Source organism: Ceratosolen solmsi, unplaced genomic scaffold (assembly GCF_000503995.2).
Source record: "Ceratosolen solmsi marchali unplaced genomic scaffold, CerSol_1.0 scaffold27, whole genome shotgun sequence".
Classification (NCBI taxonomy): Eukaryota; Metazoa; Arthropoda; class Insecta; order Hymenoptera; family Agaonidae; genus Ceratosolen; species Ceratosolen solmsi.
Genome location: NW_011948426.1, coordinates 3,542,848 through 3,560,265, shown reverse-complemented (window position 1 = coordinate 3,560,265; position 17,418 = coordinate 3,542,848). Strand labels below are relative to the sequence as shown.

General features: G+C 30.2%; 1 protein-coding gene across 1 annotated transcript; it reads left to right on the top strand.

Annotated features, from left to right (window-relative positions):
* Positions 1-2,571: 2,571 nt before the first annotated feature.
* Positions 2,572-8,616, top strand: LOC105363166 (uncharacterized). Its single transcript, XM_011500786.1, has 4 exons — positions 2,572-2,721; positions 3,119-3,471; positions 6,359-6,469; positions 8,084-8,616. The coding sequence occupies exons 1-4, from the start codon at positions 2,575-2,577 to the stop codon at positions 8,361-8,363; spliced, it is 891 nt and encodes a 296-aa protein (XP_011499088.1). The 5' UTR covers positions 2,572-2,574; the 3' UTR covers positions 8,364-8,616.
* The last annotated feature ends 8,802 nt before the right edge of the window (positions 8,617-17,418 follow it).

Below are 17,418 nucleotides of genomic sequence, written 5' to 3'. Positions count from 1 at the left end.
GAGTCTTTGTGTGAGAGGGGGCAGTTGTGGGGGGGGGGGGGGATGCGCTGCAACGAGAAAGGAATGCGACAATATCCTTCTCCCTTCTAAGAAAGGATCGCGGGAGCGAGTACAATTTCTTATTATCCTCCATGCAATCGGAGAGGGAATTTTTTTTTTTTTTTTTTTTTTTTTTTTTTACTGGGAATAAAAATACATTACGCGGGCTCACGCATGTGCCGTTAAGCAAAATGGGAGATCCGACTTAAATTGATGTATAATCACGCGGGAATGTTCAATCCACTTGATATCCAAGGAGCCTCTTTAAAGGGGAAGGTTAAGCCGCCGTAGCGCGTGACGCGTCACGGCGACGCCTTTGGCACTTATTACCTTTTCAGATAAAGTGTCTGACTGTAGGCACATTGTTCTTTGTTAATCGTTTTTCTACTTTTTCGTATCTTCAAAGACAAAGTGTCATTGCGATGAATGAAAATGGAAGCTCCTGAGGATTTATTGGCACTTTTGGCAATATATTGGCTTTAAAAGCTTAGACAAACTTTGGCCAAAATTAGCGAATTCTTATGATTATATTAGAATCCAAGATTATGTTTATTTCTCGAATCATAAAATAATTTTAATTCTTTCAAATCAATGTGTAATTAACTATTGTCTTCGTGGACTTTGTTTCTGATCGGTAATACATGGCTTTGATCTCATAACGGATGTCGTGAGTCTGATCAAGTGAGCCTATTCTTAAGTAAGTCTTGGTCAAGTAGCAATGTATATTGTAGATTACAGTTCTGCAATTTCATAGCTTTTCATTAAAGTTCCATACATGTTTTTTCAAAGAGTAATTATGAATGAATCTCTCGTCTTTTATTCAAAGTTCTTTCCTTAAAAACATTGATCTTCATATTTTATTCAATTGAATACTTTGATTTAAAGGATAATCAACAAAATAAATGCTTTCGTTTGAAGAGGATTACAAGCTTACGGTATAACCGTCGGTTTAGATTACTTTTAATTCTGGAAATTTCTATTCATCTTAGAGTTATGTGAATGAAAATGGATAAAAATAAAATGTACCAAAATATTTTCAGTAAAAGATACAATTGAATATATTTTTCCAAATTAATTCGAATTTACAGTTTCTAAATAAATCTATTGGTAATAAAATTAATTTTTTTCAACCTAACTTCATTGTTATCACTAGAATTATTGTATTGAAATTGTATTAAAAAAAAAAAAAAAAAAAAAAAAAAAAAAAAAAAAAAAAAAAAAAAAAAAAAATCACATATATTTACATTTATATTAAAAATATCTATTCAATAGAAATTGTAATTTCAATTTAACATTCGATATTTTATGTTTTTAAAAGAAAATTACTATTAAGTCAGGAGCAGCTTAAAGATACCCGATAAGGGGAGGATAAATTTTAATTTTTAATTAAGTTATGTAGAATTTTATGAAATTTTTTTCAACTGTACCCGTCCAAATAAGCAACAAATGCATCGTTAAACCTTTGTGAAAGACCTGTCCTTAAAAATATGTAGAGAAATGTAAAAGCAAGTGTATATACAATAGGACTGTAAGCTGTTCGCTTACGACTTTCCAATATCTGAGATCCTCCAACAAAAATATTATTATCGTAGCTTTCTGAATTTGATTCGATTTATATTAAAAATTTTACTTTACAAGTCTTTCATGTAAATCTAAGAATCATTCAATCAAAATATACAATAATAAAATAAATATTACTAATAAAATAATAGTATGCAATGCTTTAATAGTGAAATTATTATTAATTGAAGATATTTATGACTCGTGATAAAGAATGATATGAAATATATGTATTCCATATGTATATGTATAAAGTTCTTCAATAAGTTAATTATCAATAGAAGCAACAAACCCAAATTAAATTAAAAGATCGAATGAATCTGTTTAAAAATGTTAATATATATATATTCATTTTCTATTTAGTAAAGTATGTTCTAGGGATTATAAAACTAACTTATTAAAATGATACAAATCAAGACATTCTTTTAATAAAAACAAATTATGTTTTAAAAATATAATATGCCATCTTTGTCATCTAGCTTGTATGTAAAATTTTTTTAAATAATGAAGAAAAAATGAAATAATCTCTAGATAAATAGAATTTTTATCACTTTAATCTGAATACCAAATATGCTTATTTACTTAATTCTTTTTATTCGGCGAAGTTTTTTTGACATTGCTTCCTACTTAGAAGCCAACGGAAATTTTGCAAGTGTCATTAGTCATCGGATAAATTCTGAATTCATCTGCGTAACTCAACCAACAGAGAATAAGTCAATGTGAATTTAGGGTTGATTTTTTGTCATTCTCTTTCAACAAGTACCGTGCATGCCTTATGCTACATATTTCAAAAGACTCCATTTCGCCTAATACATTACTTAAATTATATATAATATAATAATGTTTCCTATTTTATTTCGCTAAATATTTATATTTCATTATATTAAGTAAATATTTTATACGGTAAATAGTTTACAGTCTTATCAAACGATGGTCTTTAGTTTAAAAAAAGAATGATTTTTAACAGATTTAACGATGCTGTTAGCCGAAGTTCATACAAAAATTATTTTTCTGATTATAATCACGTGCTCCTTATTTATTTCGGCATCGGATTCTGATAAAGAAAATATCTTGGCCAGGAGGAAGCGCTATGTCGTATTTCCGGAAGGATCGAGTTTCTCTGTAAGTAAACGAGCATTTTTACACGTAACATCATTATTTTACACGTAACATGATTATGAAATCAAAAATAGCTTATATAATAAACAACAAGAATGTTGCTTAAGATTTTAAGGTACTAACTGACGACTGACATAATGATATGTTTAACGGATACAATAAAAATGCTAAAGATATTCGAATATTTTTCAAACAAACATGTTTACGAATAAATAGATAAATCAATAAATTAATGAATTTTTTAAGATAGTCGCAAATCTTTAAAATTCAATTAAAGAAACAATTTTAAACATATAATATTGTTGTAATACTGCAATTTAATATTTTCGCTATAATTTTTAATATTGTTATTACAGTCGTTGCATCGGACATAGTCAATGAAATAAATTTGTATTTTCAGATTGCTTTATGTATGACCGTCCATACTTTAACTCCTGATAATATTTTTACGGAAGGTCTTAACTGGGGAATTTCTTACGATCTTCCTAATGAGAGCAAATCAGAACTGGAGCCATTCCTTCAACTGAGAAAAGACAAGATTAAGCCTGGTGAATATTACGAGGGTAATAAATATGATTATTCAATGAATAATAAGTACAACTATTATAATAAGCCTAGTAATATGGTTTGGAATAATGATGGGAAATACTATATGCTGCCTGGTGGAAAGAAATATTATAAAGCCGATTACCATTACTTGCAAAGAAGATATCGTCGAGATCTTTATAATAAGCTCGAAGTCATTATAAATGCGTAAGTAAAAAACTTATTCTTTAGCCCATGTATGTATATTCGAATAATTAGAGATGCTGGCTACTTGCGGTTAGAAAAAAGAGAGAGAGAGAGAGAGAGAGAGATAGAGAGAGAGAGAGAGAATCAGGTTATTATATAATCGTTAGTCGTATAAGTTTTAAGAACAAAAGTCCTTAAAAAGTGAGTCACGTACTTGGTTCGTAATGCGAAATAATAGCTTTTTTATTTTTCTCGAAGGGTGTGGATATTTCGTTGGCCCAACATCTTCGGTCATCGCTGGTAAAGATAAAACTTACACGAAAATAATAAAGCATGTTAATTGACATCTATAGATTTCGTGAAGTAGAGCGGATGAAATCAATGGCAGGAATCGATATAACTCCTGAGCGACTTGAACTTAATAAAAGTTTGGTGGGTGTCATTGATGGGGCTTATATTTTGCCTTGGAAATGATCCGATAAGGCCTAAGGCGCAAAAGTGGATTCGATTAGGCGTCAAAGTAGTGAGTGCCTATTTTATTTTGGTAGTAGCTCGGAAAAACAATAAAAGCTTGGGGCGTAATACATAAATTGAGTCGGCCCAATCAGAATGCATGGAAATACTAAAGAGTACTCGTTCCATCGGTTAGTTATGTTCTATAAATGTCGATTATTGACATTTAAATTTCTTCATCGAGGACACGAGGAAAACCCGCATTATCTATCTATCTCTCACATTAAGATCGCTCGAATTAATGTGGCGAACTTGACATTGCACAACTTTTGCCAAACTTTTCATTCACAAATACGTAATCGCCATTTTATTCAAGAACTCCCATGAAGATATTTTAATTTTTGATTTTGTTTATTAATGAAACTTTCCGCTTTTTTAATAAATTTTTAACGATTACGATTATTCAGAAATTAGTGAATTGCTTAGTGCTTTTATTACGTTAATTCGATTAAGCTGATTAATAGATGGAGAAGTATTATTTATGTTATTCGTCGCTTTCCATCAGATTGCGAAATCCTCAAAATTTTAAATCTCCTTATAATACATGAAAAGAAATTGATTATACAGGAGAATAAAAGAAAATTTATCGTTACATTTTATGGTAGTAATGTCTCTTATAAGAAGTAAAGATAATGAAAATATATATATATATATATATATATATATATATATATATAACATAAGAGACAAACATTGGGGAAAACAGGTGTGTGTGTGTGTGCATGTATTCGTAATAAGGATGAGGCTACACAGTATAATTAGATAAGAGTTGAGTGAATGTTGAAAAGGGTGGAACCGCAAGTTATGAAATTTCCGATACTTGTTGGTAACTATGCAAGCTCGTGCTCGTGTTTCTCCAGACTCATCTGCCTCTCTCCTGATACGTATACATAGCACGGGAACCTATACATACGTGGGTGGCCCACAATACCCCCAGCGACTTGTAATATATCATTAACGTTTGCGATGTCCCGCAAAACCACGCGAGGAGTAATCTTCATCGTTAAACCGAGCGATATTGCATTCTCGGGATCGCCTTCGCCAAGTCGAGCCGAGCCGCACCCAGACACTGTTAACTGATACAATCGCACTCGCAATAAATCAAAACTGTCACACTGGCTATCGTATATCGTGAGCTAAGAGAGAGAAAATTTCTCAGGGAATTCCATTATACTGGGCTTTTTTACTTTTTATATTCGGCATTAGACTATCAAAGATTTTTTTTTTTTTTTTTTTTTTTTTTTTTTTTTTTTTTAAGCAAAATTTCCGGATGTTCCTTGTCGAAGAGAATGATCAAAGTAACTCGCACATTGGAATAGCGTGGAAGGGGAAGGCAGAGCTTTTTCGATCTGTAAACATCGGGCTTAACTCACTCTTCCCCTATTTTCCACTCCTACTTCTATCCCCATCTTTAGCTCCCTCTCCTTCTTTTTCATGCATTGCGGTTAGATCTCGTGCAGCTTCTTAGAATTCACCCTCGACTCTTTCCTCCAGCAAGAGCCTCCTGAATTAATGGTTTACATTTACTTGGATTGCCAATCCCAACTACTACCAATGAGAGGGAGAGCTCAGACTGGGGAAAGCACGGTTTCAAATATACTATTAAAGAAAAAGTCGTACGTCGGGCCAATAAGAGACTTCAAACGATCTCAGCCAAGTTGTTCGCTCATTGCTCTTGCACGAAATTCAAGTAAATAGAAGCGCATTTAAATCAAATGAACATATACGAGGAGAACTTAGAAGTTGACTATTTCAGTGGAATAATAAGAATTTTTGAAGGATTGCAATGTATTAAAGATTCGACGACGGAAGTCTGCATTCAATCTTTCATACATCTTGTTTCATTATTTAAGCAGTAATTGACGAATAAAATAGAAACTATCCGGTAAAGATATCCGGTTGCATATTCCGATGGCGCTTGTAATATATTTTAACGTCACTTTTGCCGTACTTCTTACTGTGGCTTATTTATTATGATATATATTTTTGAATATTTTTGCCAAGAGTCTCGTAGTTAAAATATTACAAACGCCATCAAAAATATTGTATAAAGTATGAAAAGTATTTATAGCCACGATAGATCATAATTTTAATAATGTTGAATTCTAAAGATTAAATTCAATTATAATTTTCGTTCAAGTATCATCAATTATATATATATATATATATATATATATATATATGTTATTAGATTTATTTCGCATATTTTAGTCTCAATTGTCTCCAAGCAACTATTGACAAATTGTTAAAAGCAGAGGAGAAAGCGCTTGTTCCCTTAAAGCAACAAGAAGTATAAAAGAGTATAAGATCGCCCGTTTGGGGAAAAAGCGACTCGGGGAATGGGCAATATCAAAATTATCTTTAATTTCGACTGTTCTTTATTCTACGATTGCAGAATGGGCTTCGACGGGAGAAACTGTATCCTTCGTGCACTTTGTGAGGCCTCGCAACGCTTCATGCCAAAAGGAAACAGCTTAGTCGAGGAGATGATGAGGATCGTTTTCACGTAAGTAACGAACCTCGTGCGTATCGAAAGTGGTCAGTCGTGTGTGATCGGTCGGAACTAAAAGCTAAGCAGACGACTAATGTTATAGTGGCTGTGTGGGGCAAAATCGCTCTTTTATCGATAAGGACGCACCAAGGCAAATAAAGAAAGTCGAATCCCTGAGTCAGCCGAATTTACTCATTCCTCTAAGGGTATATTAGAAATACTTTTTTTGCCTTTTCAGCTTATAATAATTAGACAATAACGTTAGAGATTTTGCTATTATAGCACTTTTCATGCATTAAGAATCTACCCGACTCAACTAAAACATTAAATGTTATTTTGTAACTTTGTAAATATTCTATGAAGATAAGCTTTAAATATACTTTTTTTTTTTTTTTTTTTTTTTTTTTTTTTTTTTATTATAATGTCTTTAAATTCTTATAATAATATATTTCAATGTCAGTCAATCAACAGGAGTTGCTCTGTATTAAGAAAAGATCGAAAACATCTATGATTATATTAAAATTTTCATATGATAATACGCGTACTTGATCCATAATATTTATATCTATTAATTGATTATAAATGTATGTCAGCTGCTTTTACCAATTCACATAAACTATCGCTCGATTTTGATTTACTAAGTTACTAAGTTACTAAGATATTATTTCATAAAACTCTTAATAGCCATTCCAATGATATATAATATAATGTATAAAATTCTAGGCAATTTGTTCATCTTCTGTTTAAAAAAAAAAAGAAACTTTCAGTTAGAGCTATTTTCAACTGAAAAGACTTCTTTTGTTTTTTTTTCCTTACAACGAGCTTGCGTGCATAAATACAAAGTTTTATCAATTTTTGTAGGATAAGATATAAAACAGATGAAATATGAAACTGAATAAAGATAAAGATAGAAGTGAAAAATGAAATACACGGATAAAAGGTGGATTATATATTACGTATCATAATGGGAAAAATTGATTTTCTTTTTAAAGGTTCATTTAGCCATAAATACGCAATTCGAGCCTAGATTTTCTAATATAATTCAGCTAAAAATTTTAACTACACTCTGTACTCTCACCTCGCGTTTTGCTTGATTCGAGATTCAATAACATTTGCAGGAAATTTTGAAAAATTTATGAAAATCTTTTAAATTTTGATGAAATTTTTAGAGTACACTCAATGCTTAATATTTCAAATATATTTTACGAAATTTTCATTTTTAAATGCGTATTATTTCAAGATATCATTATTTGCTAATATAATTCACCGATAGAATATTATTGATAATTAAATGAATTACGATATTGTCAGATTATACATTTTAAATTATAGCGGCCTACTTAAATGTATAAAAGTAAATGAAGCTAAAAGATATTACAAAATACATTGTAATTCTATTGACATAAATCCCGATAAATCTAGCCCGACAACGTTTTTACATTAAATGTTTAATTGGATCGTATATTAGCAAAATCCATATTGTCGAGCAGATATAACTGGTAAGTATGACGTGGCGTTTGTTAAGTAACCTTACTATTATCCAATAGCCCCTCAAATTACAATAGAGCGGAAATTTAGGCTACACGCGAATAGGCAAATGAATAGTATTTAAGTTGCGGAATGTTGCAGATTACCGCTGAAAAGGGTCTTTTCTTTCGAACCGGAGGAGCATCACACGTACACGGATGCTCATAAAGCCGGCCACAAGGGTGGAAACTGCGCAGCCATGTTCCCCGGATGCAGCTTTTCTCTTATAGACATGGCCCTCGGGAAATATAACGCCCCAGACAGCGCGGACAGACCTTACCCCTCTGACGGCAATCCGGATGTTTCCGAAGGGGTCACCGGAACTTTGGATACGAGACGCGTCGATGCTCTGGCACCGGATCTACGATACATCATGAAGTGAGCGCGCGCGCTTTAAGGAATAATACATTCGGCTCTTCATTTTTATTTTTGACCCGCGAACCACCGATAGGCATTTTTCCAACATACTTCCATGCCATCCGCATCGATGGCATGTTACTTGCATCTCTACTTCTCCTACGTTATTGGATCTGTGCGCTTTGCACTTGGCACTTTGCGAATTTTTTCCACCTTCGGCAATGCGAGAAACAATTTTTCTAGATAAAAATATGTACGTAGCTAAAGAAATAGAATGTTTGACACACATTTTTACAGGGATGTAAAAATAATGTGGAAATAGCCTGACTGAATGTTTATCAGGTGATATTACATTAACGGCAGTTAAACAATAAATAAATAAATAAATATGATTTCAATGGCGCATAAATTTTACACGAGATCTTCATTATAATCTAAAAGACTCATATTATTAGGACATTTCTTTTTCCTAATACAACAGAAATAATTTAAAATATTTTTAAAACTTTCAATCATTTATCTTCCTTCATTAAATTGCTGGGAAAAAACGTCTCCTAAGCTATGAATGTGTAATAAGAATTTATATATCAGTTACAAGAATAAAGATGTTTTTTGTAATATTGAACATTAGCGAAATAGAAGTTTTAAATATATTTATTTTATTGCAAATCTTCATTGAAAGTTTAGCGTTTAATTTCTTGTTTTTAAAAAATAAAAAATCTATATAAGTGAGAAACTCATATGTAATATATGATTATTAAAATTTATTAAAAATATATTGTTTTTTTATCTTATTTTTTGTTAAATTTATATTTCAAGTATTTTATGAATTGGTGAAAAAAAAAAAATTTCCAAAAAGAATTGATCTAATAAATCTATATAATATGTCGGAATGATGTGTTAAAAATGAGATTTTATGTGATAAACGAATCAAAGAATTATATATAAAATATTTATAAATTTCATTAATTAATTATGATATGATTCATCTTTAAGTTCATCCAAATTATTTACTAAAAATATTTATGAAAATACAATTAATGAAGAATAAAGAATTATTTCATTTTATTTCATATATTGATATTGTATTGAATTTCGTGTAATTCAGTTGATTTTATAACATTTCATTTTCTAACCAACAACAACAAAAATTTTAAATAATATAATGGTGGCGTAATAGACAATTGATCATAACAATTAATATTTGTAAAATACTCGCTCAAAAAACAAATTACGACAATTAATAATAAATTTCAATTTATTATAAGATAAGAAGAAAGTTTTTTTTAGAAGTTTTTAGACTTATTTTCATAGAAATTTTCATTTTTATTTGCAATTATCAGTGCCAAAACTTGTCAAAGTCTACATTTACGAAGACTCGTTTACTTTCTGAGATTGGAGTTTACAACACTTTTAGACGCCACGAACTTGGACAGTCGCGACGTGAAAGTACCGACATGACTCGTGAATTTCTTATCTACTGTAAAACGTACGACATAGAAATTCATAGCGTATGTTAAAAAAAAAAAAAAAAATAAAAAAAAAAAGAAAGAAAAAATACATTATTTCTTTTATTACATAAATGTACCCAAATAAACGTAGAATTAATTTCTTACTGTAAGGAAGAACGAATTTGCTTGTATATATCGTCTAAGATATGGAAGGAAGAATGATTATCATTTGATAGAAAGAGATTTTCAATATTCGACTAATAATATCGCTTATAGTTGTATAAGCTTTTCCGATCTGCAAAGTTTGTTATGCGTGCCATTAAATATCGATTTTATAATTCAATATGAGTGGTATGTCAAGTGACAGCTTTGTGGCATTTCGGGAGATTCGGCAGATCAAGGACAAAATCGGACAAACTGTCCCACTCGGTACAACGAACCAATTTTCCCAAGATATAACTGATTTTGTAGGACGAGTAGGAGATGTAGACGAAATAATATTTTTAAGATAGATTTATGCGAAGGTAGATTAAGGCGTATTAACGCCAAATATACTTTATAGTTTTTTTTTTTTTTTTTGAAATTTTGCTTTTGCCTTAAAGCACTAATGTAAATACTTATATCTAGTAGAATTACATTACGAGCCTGTTAGTATAAATATTCATGGAACATCTTCCATATTTTTCAACTAACTCAAAGGTATCCCTCTCTATCTAGTAACCATTTTCCTTCTTTACAAATAATGTTTTACCTGTCAGCCTCATTCTATTCTTTTATACTTTTATGTGTCTATTTGAAAGCGACTGCAGTGTCGGGCATATAAAGCAGCTATAGCATATAAAATTTTCAAAATAAAAAAATTGCATGACAAATACTTTGAAAAATTCAACATACTTATGCGTAAATCAACTTTTTATTCTACAATTTGAGCTGAGTCGTGAGCTGTAGAAATCACGATTTAAGAAATTCAAAGATCTTGAAAGAAACTTGGACGAAAATTTTGGACACTTTCACAATCACGTTTATGTATAATTGTATGAAAAATCATCAGAGCCGGACGAATATTCAATTCATTTATTGCAATCGGAGATTAATGCCGTATCGCCTGCTCGGTACAAATTTCGCTACAATTTCTCTATAAAAAGGAAAAAGAAAGAAAAAAAATAACGGATGAGAGGAATACGTTAATGTGTGACCGACATACATTGTCTTTAATCTCAGTTTTGCATCTACGTGCACGTTTCCCTTCCCGCGCACTTTTGCCTTTGTTTTTTGCTACAGCTCCAGCCTCGAGTAAAATTACACTATAAAAGGGAATATATAGGCCAGACTGTAGAGAAAACTTCTTTATAAAGCACAAGATACGAATCATCGAAGAAAGTAAATTTCAGAATCAAAAATAGTTTTTGGTCAACTGATCACCTGTCGAAAACAGAAAGTCCACTAGATTACTGGAAAACGATAACGATGAATCGAACGTTAGCGAACGCACGACCAGATAAATGTACTGACAGTATGATAAATGAGCGGTTTTATCCAAAAATTTCAACTTCGAACGAAGAAATGAGTTTGCAAGGAGTTTAGTAGTAAAAGTCAATGATGCTCTTGAATTGACTTAATCAAATAATCTGGATAATTTTGTCGAACTTTATGAAACAAACCATGCCTTATCGAGGGCCTTCCTCGGCTAAAAATTTTTATTTTCTACACGAGACAGACACTTGGGAAACAAAAAAGAATTATTTAAAGGATACAAAGAGAAGTTGAATTGAAAGTTATGAGAATTTCACTTCAATTTCGCAGTCGAAGGATTTCAAATTTATCAATGAAGCGAATAACATAAAATACTTATTAATTGCAAAATTATATGAAAAAATAAATACTTACTAATTGCAGATAATTTTCGAGTTGATAATAACTAATAATTGGCGATACGAATAATGTTTTAAACAATGATGGCAAATCAGCGAGCTGATAAAAGTAGAAATTATGTGCATCGCTATCTTTAAACGTGGAAAAATGAAATTTATTAGTAGATAAAGTGGGCATTCCGGCGATGAGGAGCCAAAGTGATAGAGAAAAACTCTATGTGAAAAATTACACATCCGAACAGGTAATGAGACAAGTAGTACGGACCTCGATTGACTGCACGATTACACTTTACTATAGCAAGCGAACTCCTAGTAGTCGGCAACTTTCTTTCATTGTCGTCCCTACGTGCATCGATCCCAAACTGCGCGCAATTGTCCTCCTGTACGATGTACACTGGTATAGCTGCTTTTGGAAATTGACTGGCGTTTCTCTGAAACGAAATCCACGGCAAAATAGCCCTTTTCCATTGCCTTCATGAAACGATGACGATGTCTTTGTATAAAAGTCGAAATGATGAAAATTTTATAGATGTTTCACCTCACCACCCATATATTATTTACGTGTCGTTATATCTATTTGTAAAGGAGAATTTATTTATTTATTTATTTATTTGTCGTAAGTGAAGCGTAAACCAAATTTAAATGTAAAGTAGCACTTAGCGATGGGCGTTTATTATTAACAAATAGATTTATACACGCGAATACGTAGTAGTGCCTGTGCATATGCTTAATCATCGAAAATACGAAAAGCACTTGCGGTTCGATCGTGCGTTCCAAGTATCCAATAATTTGCTTTGCCGAATCTGCAATCTTTAATTAGCTACATTAATGCTTCTCTCCATACCACCACCACCACCACCCCACCACCCCCCCAACGCCAAATTTCTCTCGCCTCAACTATCTCTATCTACACACGCGCGCGCGCGCACACACACATATATATATTTATAAATTTATTTATTTATTCATTTATCTATGTAACCCGACTACAACACTTTCTGTTTCGAGAGAATGAATATTCAGGAGCGCGAGATCCTTTACAAAAAGAAGAAGAAGAAAAAAAACAATGAGAACGAAAAGTGAAGAGAAAAAAAGTCATATATAACGAATGAGTGATATAGTTTTGTTGCATTCTATAATCCGAAAGGATTGTAGAAAATACAAAATAAATCCTGATAATGGATGCAGAAGAAAAATCTAATAAAATGTGACGAGTTTAAGTATAGATGAGATTCCGGTGCGAGCCGAGATATAGATTCACGCTGCGTCGAGTTTGAATATTCGGTAAGCATCGTGGAAAAATGTCGGATATGTGGATAAAAAGTTTGTCGTGAGAGCGGTTATAAAATCCAACAAGGGACAAGTTGAGAGCACAGTAAAGGAAACAAGTGTTCGCGCTGTGTCGAATGGCTGCTTTTTTCAAATACATATGTATTCAAAAGATGAGCGATATAACCGAAAAAATTTTAACCGCCAGGATGATTGATAAAGGGGAAAAATGAGTCGGTCAGTTTGAAATATAAAGATTCGATTTCCGTAGACGAAAATTTTACTCGAATTTGGATTAACGCGTGGAATAAGCGTTTCGAGAGATTTAAACGAGCTTCGCCGACAATTTTATCATGAAAATTCTGAAATATTAGTCGTAATCGACGAGTAGCTCGACTAAATACCATCTTATATATAATAAAGATTTATTTTTATATCGTAATTGCATAATTCTAAGTCCCTGTCGATTATCGTATATACATCAAATTTCCTCGATTATCCGATAATCAAGTACGCGTGGATGATATTCAGATTCATTAGTGAGTGTTTATATAATCGAAACTGAAAATACTTGCTTAAAAATACATCCTTTTGAAGGGATAAAGTAGGAATAAAGTTGGGATAAAGTAGAATCTAATACATTCAGCTGGACAGTGACGTTATCCCCATGACAAGCCTATACCAAGTGGCAAAGTATAAAGTCGCTCAAGTGGGCAAACGCTCTTCAACGAAAGTCGAAGCATCTGAGCTGCAGAGGCCCCAAAGAAGATTCTTACCCGACTCGAGTGCTGGAACGTCGTTCCAAGGACACTTAAGAATGAAAAACTTGGTGAAAATACGCGAGCAATGTGGTGTTTCTCTCTTTTTTTTCCATTCTGCATTGACTCGAGCGCAATATACCTCTGCTATCGTGCTATTTGTAGATATGCACAGAGTTGCGACAGCGTAAAGTCCGCAAAATGCTTTTGACTGCGTTTGTTGAATCAGCATTTAATTTTACTGCGCCAATTTATTACTTGGCATTTCAGTGAATAAAAAAAAAAAAAAAAAAAAAAAAAAAACGCAAATAAAAAAAAAAAAAATTATATTCATTTATATACACTTTCTTATATTTACAATATTACACTGGTTAGACAAATAACTACCAAGTTTATTTCCTATTTCCTTGTCGCTCTATCGTTATCCCAATAATTTATTAAATTAAAGGTTGGTGTTTAAAATTTTCTCGGCTCAGCTAAATAGAAGCTTAGCTGATTGAATTGATTGGGCAGCCTCTATTTTTATAAGTATTTTTTTTATTAATTTTATTCGACCTAGAACGTAAATTTCTTAATATTCATATTTTGTAATTTTAGAGTGTGTTATATATTATGTACGCGTTAAACATTTGATATCTTAGGGTTATAAATATGTTATATAGTTAAAAATACCCGCCTATTTTCAAAGTTAAATGACTTTATTAGATATATTATTTAAGAATAATTGAGAGAGAAAAAAAAAACTATAATTGTGAAAGTACAAGTTTTTTTGAATTCTAGAAAACAAAAAAACGTATATCTTGTACGGTAAACTACGTTCCGTGAACTAAACAGCTCCAAGAATTCGGTTATCCATTTTCCAAAAACGTTTACGTTTCTCTTAAATTGTTTTTATTTAAAAATTAATTTACCGTGAACATAACGAACAGTCAAATTAAAAAATTTTCGTTTTCTTGCTTTCAAAAGAAAAAATTGTTATTCTATATACATTATACAATTTTATCATTTTAGAATTTAATTTAAAACAATTTAATTTATTGAATCAATGTGTTTTAAATATTTTATTAATATGTTAATAAAAAAAAAAAAAAAATAGCTTAATTTCATTTCTCTTTACAATATTTTTATGCTACAGAGTAATTCAATTTTCTTCGGATCTAAATATTACCTATTAGCATTTAACTTCTACTAAATACTTTATTAGAGAATAACGAGAACAATATTATTGTGCTACTAAATTATAAAATAGTTTATAAAGTTATTAAATATAAGTAACTAGTGGAATATAAAAAATAGAATTTTAAACAAATAAATCCATTTCTCATGTATATATAAAATAATTTCATTTTAATCAATTGAATTTAGATCTTTTTGGTGATCCAAATTAAATTCTATTAGACACGGATTGTGTTATTTATAATTACGTCAATATATTTTCTTTTCTACGAATATAATGAATTGAAAATGTTACAATGAATAACTTAATCCTTTTACTAAGCATTAATACACATAAAATATTAAATTATTCTCAGAGGTCTTAGTTTTAGAGAAAAAATTTAAACCCATAGATATATTTTATGAAAATTTTGACTAAATTAAGTGAAATTTTCATTGTGGTGCCGGAGCCAAGCGATGACAGACATGTGACTTTTTGAGTAACATTAGTATTGTAAATTTATTCAACGTTAAATATTATACGAATAGATATTTTGAATATGCATTTTCGAAAAGTGCTTTGCATATATATTGAACTTTAAATCGATAAGTTATTGGTACGTTGCTTTTAAAAGAGAAAACAGTTTATTGAAGGATTCATCTTTTTTATCGAAAAATTATACAAGAAAAGGTGATCAAATTTATTACAGAATACCTGAAAACAAAAATATAACTTTATTGAAGCATACGGAAACCAATAAAAATTTTACTAAATACTGTATCTAAATATTTTAAGTGCAAATAAAATTCCGATAAATATTTTAAATTTCGTTTCAATTGCACGTGTATGCATGTGTGGGAATGAACCTCTGAATACACATGCATATATATATATATATGTGTGTGCATACGCTCGCGCATGTGTGCACGCGTGCATACCTTTGCGCACGCGCGCATCTGTGTTGGCGCCAGCATATCTACGTACATATTTGCATTTGAGTAAGAAATGTAATGGAATTTTAAAATAGACTTCAAATTATACTAATAATTTCTCATTCAAGTAAAAAGTAAATTATACAATAATCAGTAATTAAAAAGTAAAGTACAGTGAAGATTTTTATAAAAACATAATTATAATATTAATGTTGAAAATTAATGAATTATTAAAGTTGTTATTCGCAAATGACATTGAATATATATTATACTCGATATTACTTAATAAGAAATACTTAATTCCTTTTTGTAAATAATCTTATATAATTTATAATTTATTAAACAGTTAGATGTATAAAGATGATCTAAAACATATGCCGGAAAGTGGCAATTTTTATACACTTTTAACGAATATCAAATAGCAAGCCATGTATACGTAAATTAAAATCACATTTCATTTATTTGTTATACATCAACACTTAATTTCAGAATATTAATGATTTCTTACTATAGATATTTTATTTTACCTAATGAAAGTCTAATATTTTATAATGTTTAAAAATTTAAGCTAATTATAACGCTAAATGATTTAATGAAGGATATTTATACTAATAAAATATTTGTATTATTTATTATAATTAACTTCAATTTAGCATGTTGAAGAAAGAATAATTTTAATAATTGTATTATTATTACATATCAGATAAAATGTAATAAGATCGGTAGATTCAAATTTTCTAATACTTATAGCGAATACATTTCATTTAATATAAAATATGTTTTAAAATTCTTTGACGATATTTATGAATCAATTAATTTATTATAATGATAATCATAATTTCACGTCATATGTATTTAGCATTAGTCATAATATTAATTATGGTAAATTAAATTTAATATAATTTAAAAAATGTCTAATAATTGCATTTAATTTTGTTCTTTTGCACAATAAAGTGTAATGTAAATTAGTAATATATTGTAATGTTGTAAATTAATTAGACACATTTCTGTTAAATTCAGTACTTCAACGTGTGCTAAAATGTCATTTCAGCTGATTTATAATTTTTTGAAGAGAAGAGCCTTCGAGTGAGTTGGCATAAAAATTTTATATAGAATTTGATATGTACGGCGGCATCAATATTAACAAATAATTGCTTGTATTTATATTTAATATTTTAAAATGATCAAAGAGCCTAAGTTATACGTAAATTAAGAAAAAATTGAATTTTCATCAAAGTACTTCACTATCTATAAGACAATAAGTCAATCGTAAATCAATCGGTCTATTACGTGTTTTATAATAAATTTTAGATCGCTTTTGGTAAAACGAAATATGCATTCTCAAAGTAAAGAGGTTTTTCATCTTATCGGATCTTATCACTCTATAAAAAAATGTCATTCGGTCGATCATTAATACAAAATCAGAATAAATAATGGTCGAATGGTATGATGTACGGTGGATGTACTTTAAGACGTAATTTCTCAATTAAGATTAAAAGCAGTTTACTGACCGATAAATAAATCGATTTAAATAAGAAATAGCAATAGTTAGAATTTCGATACTTCATATAAATAAAAATCATATGCATCGCGTGTATTACTTCATATTTATAAAAAAATTTTGTATTTATATCAAAATTATT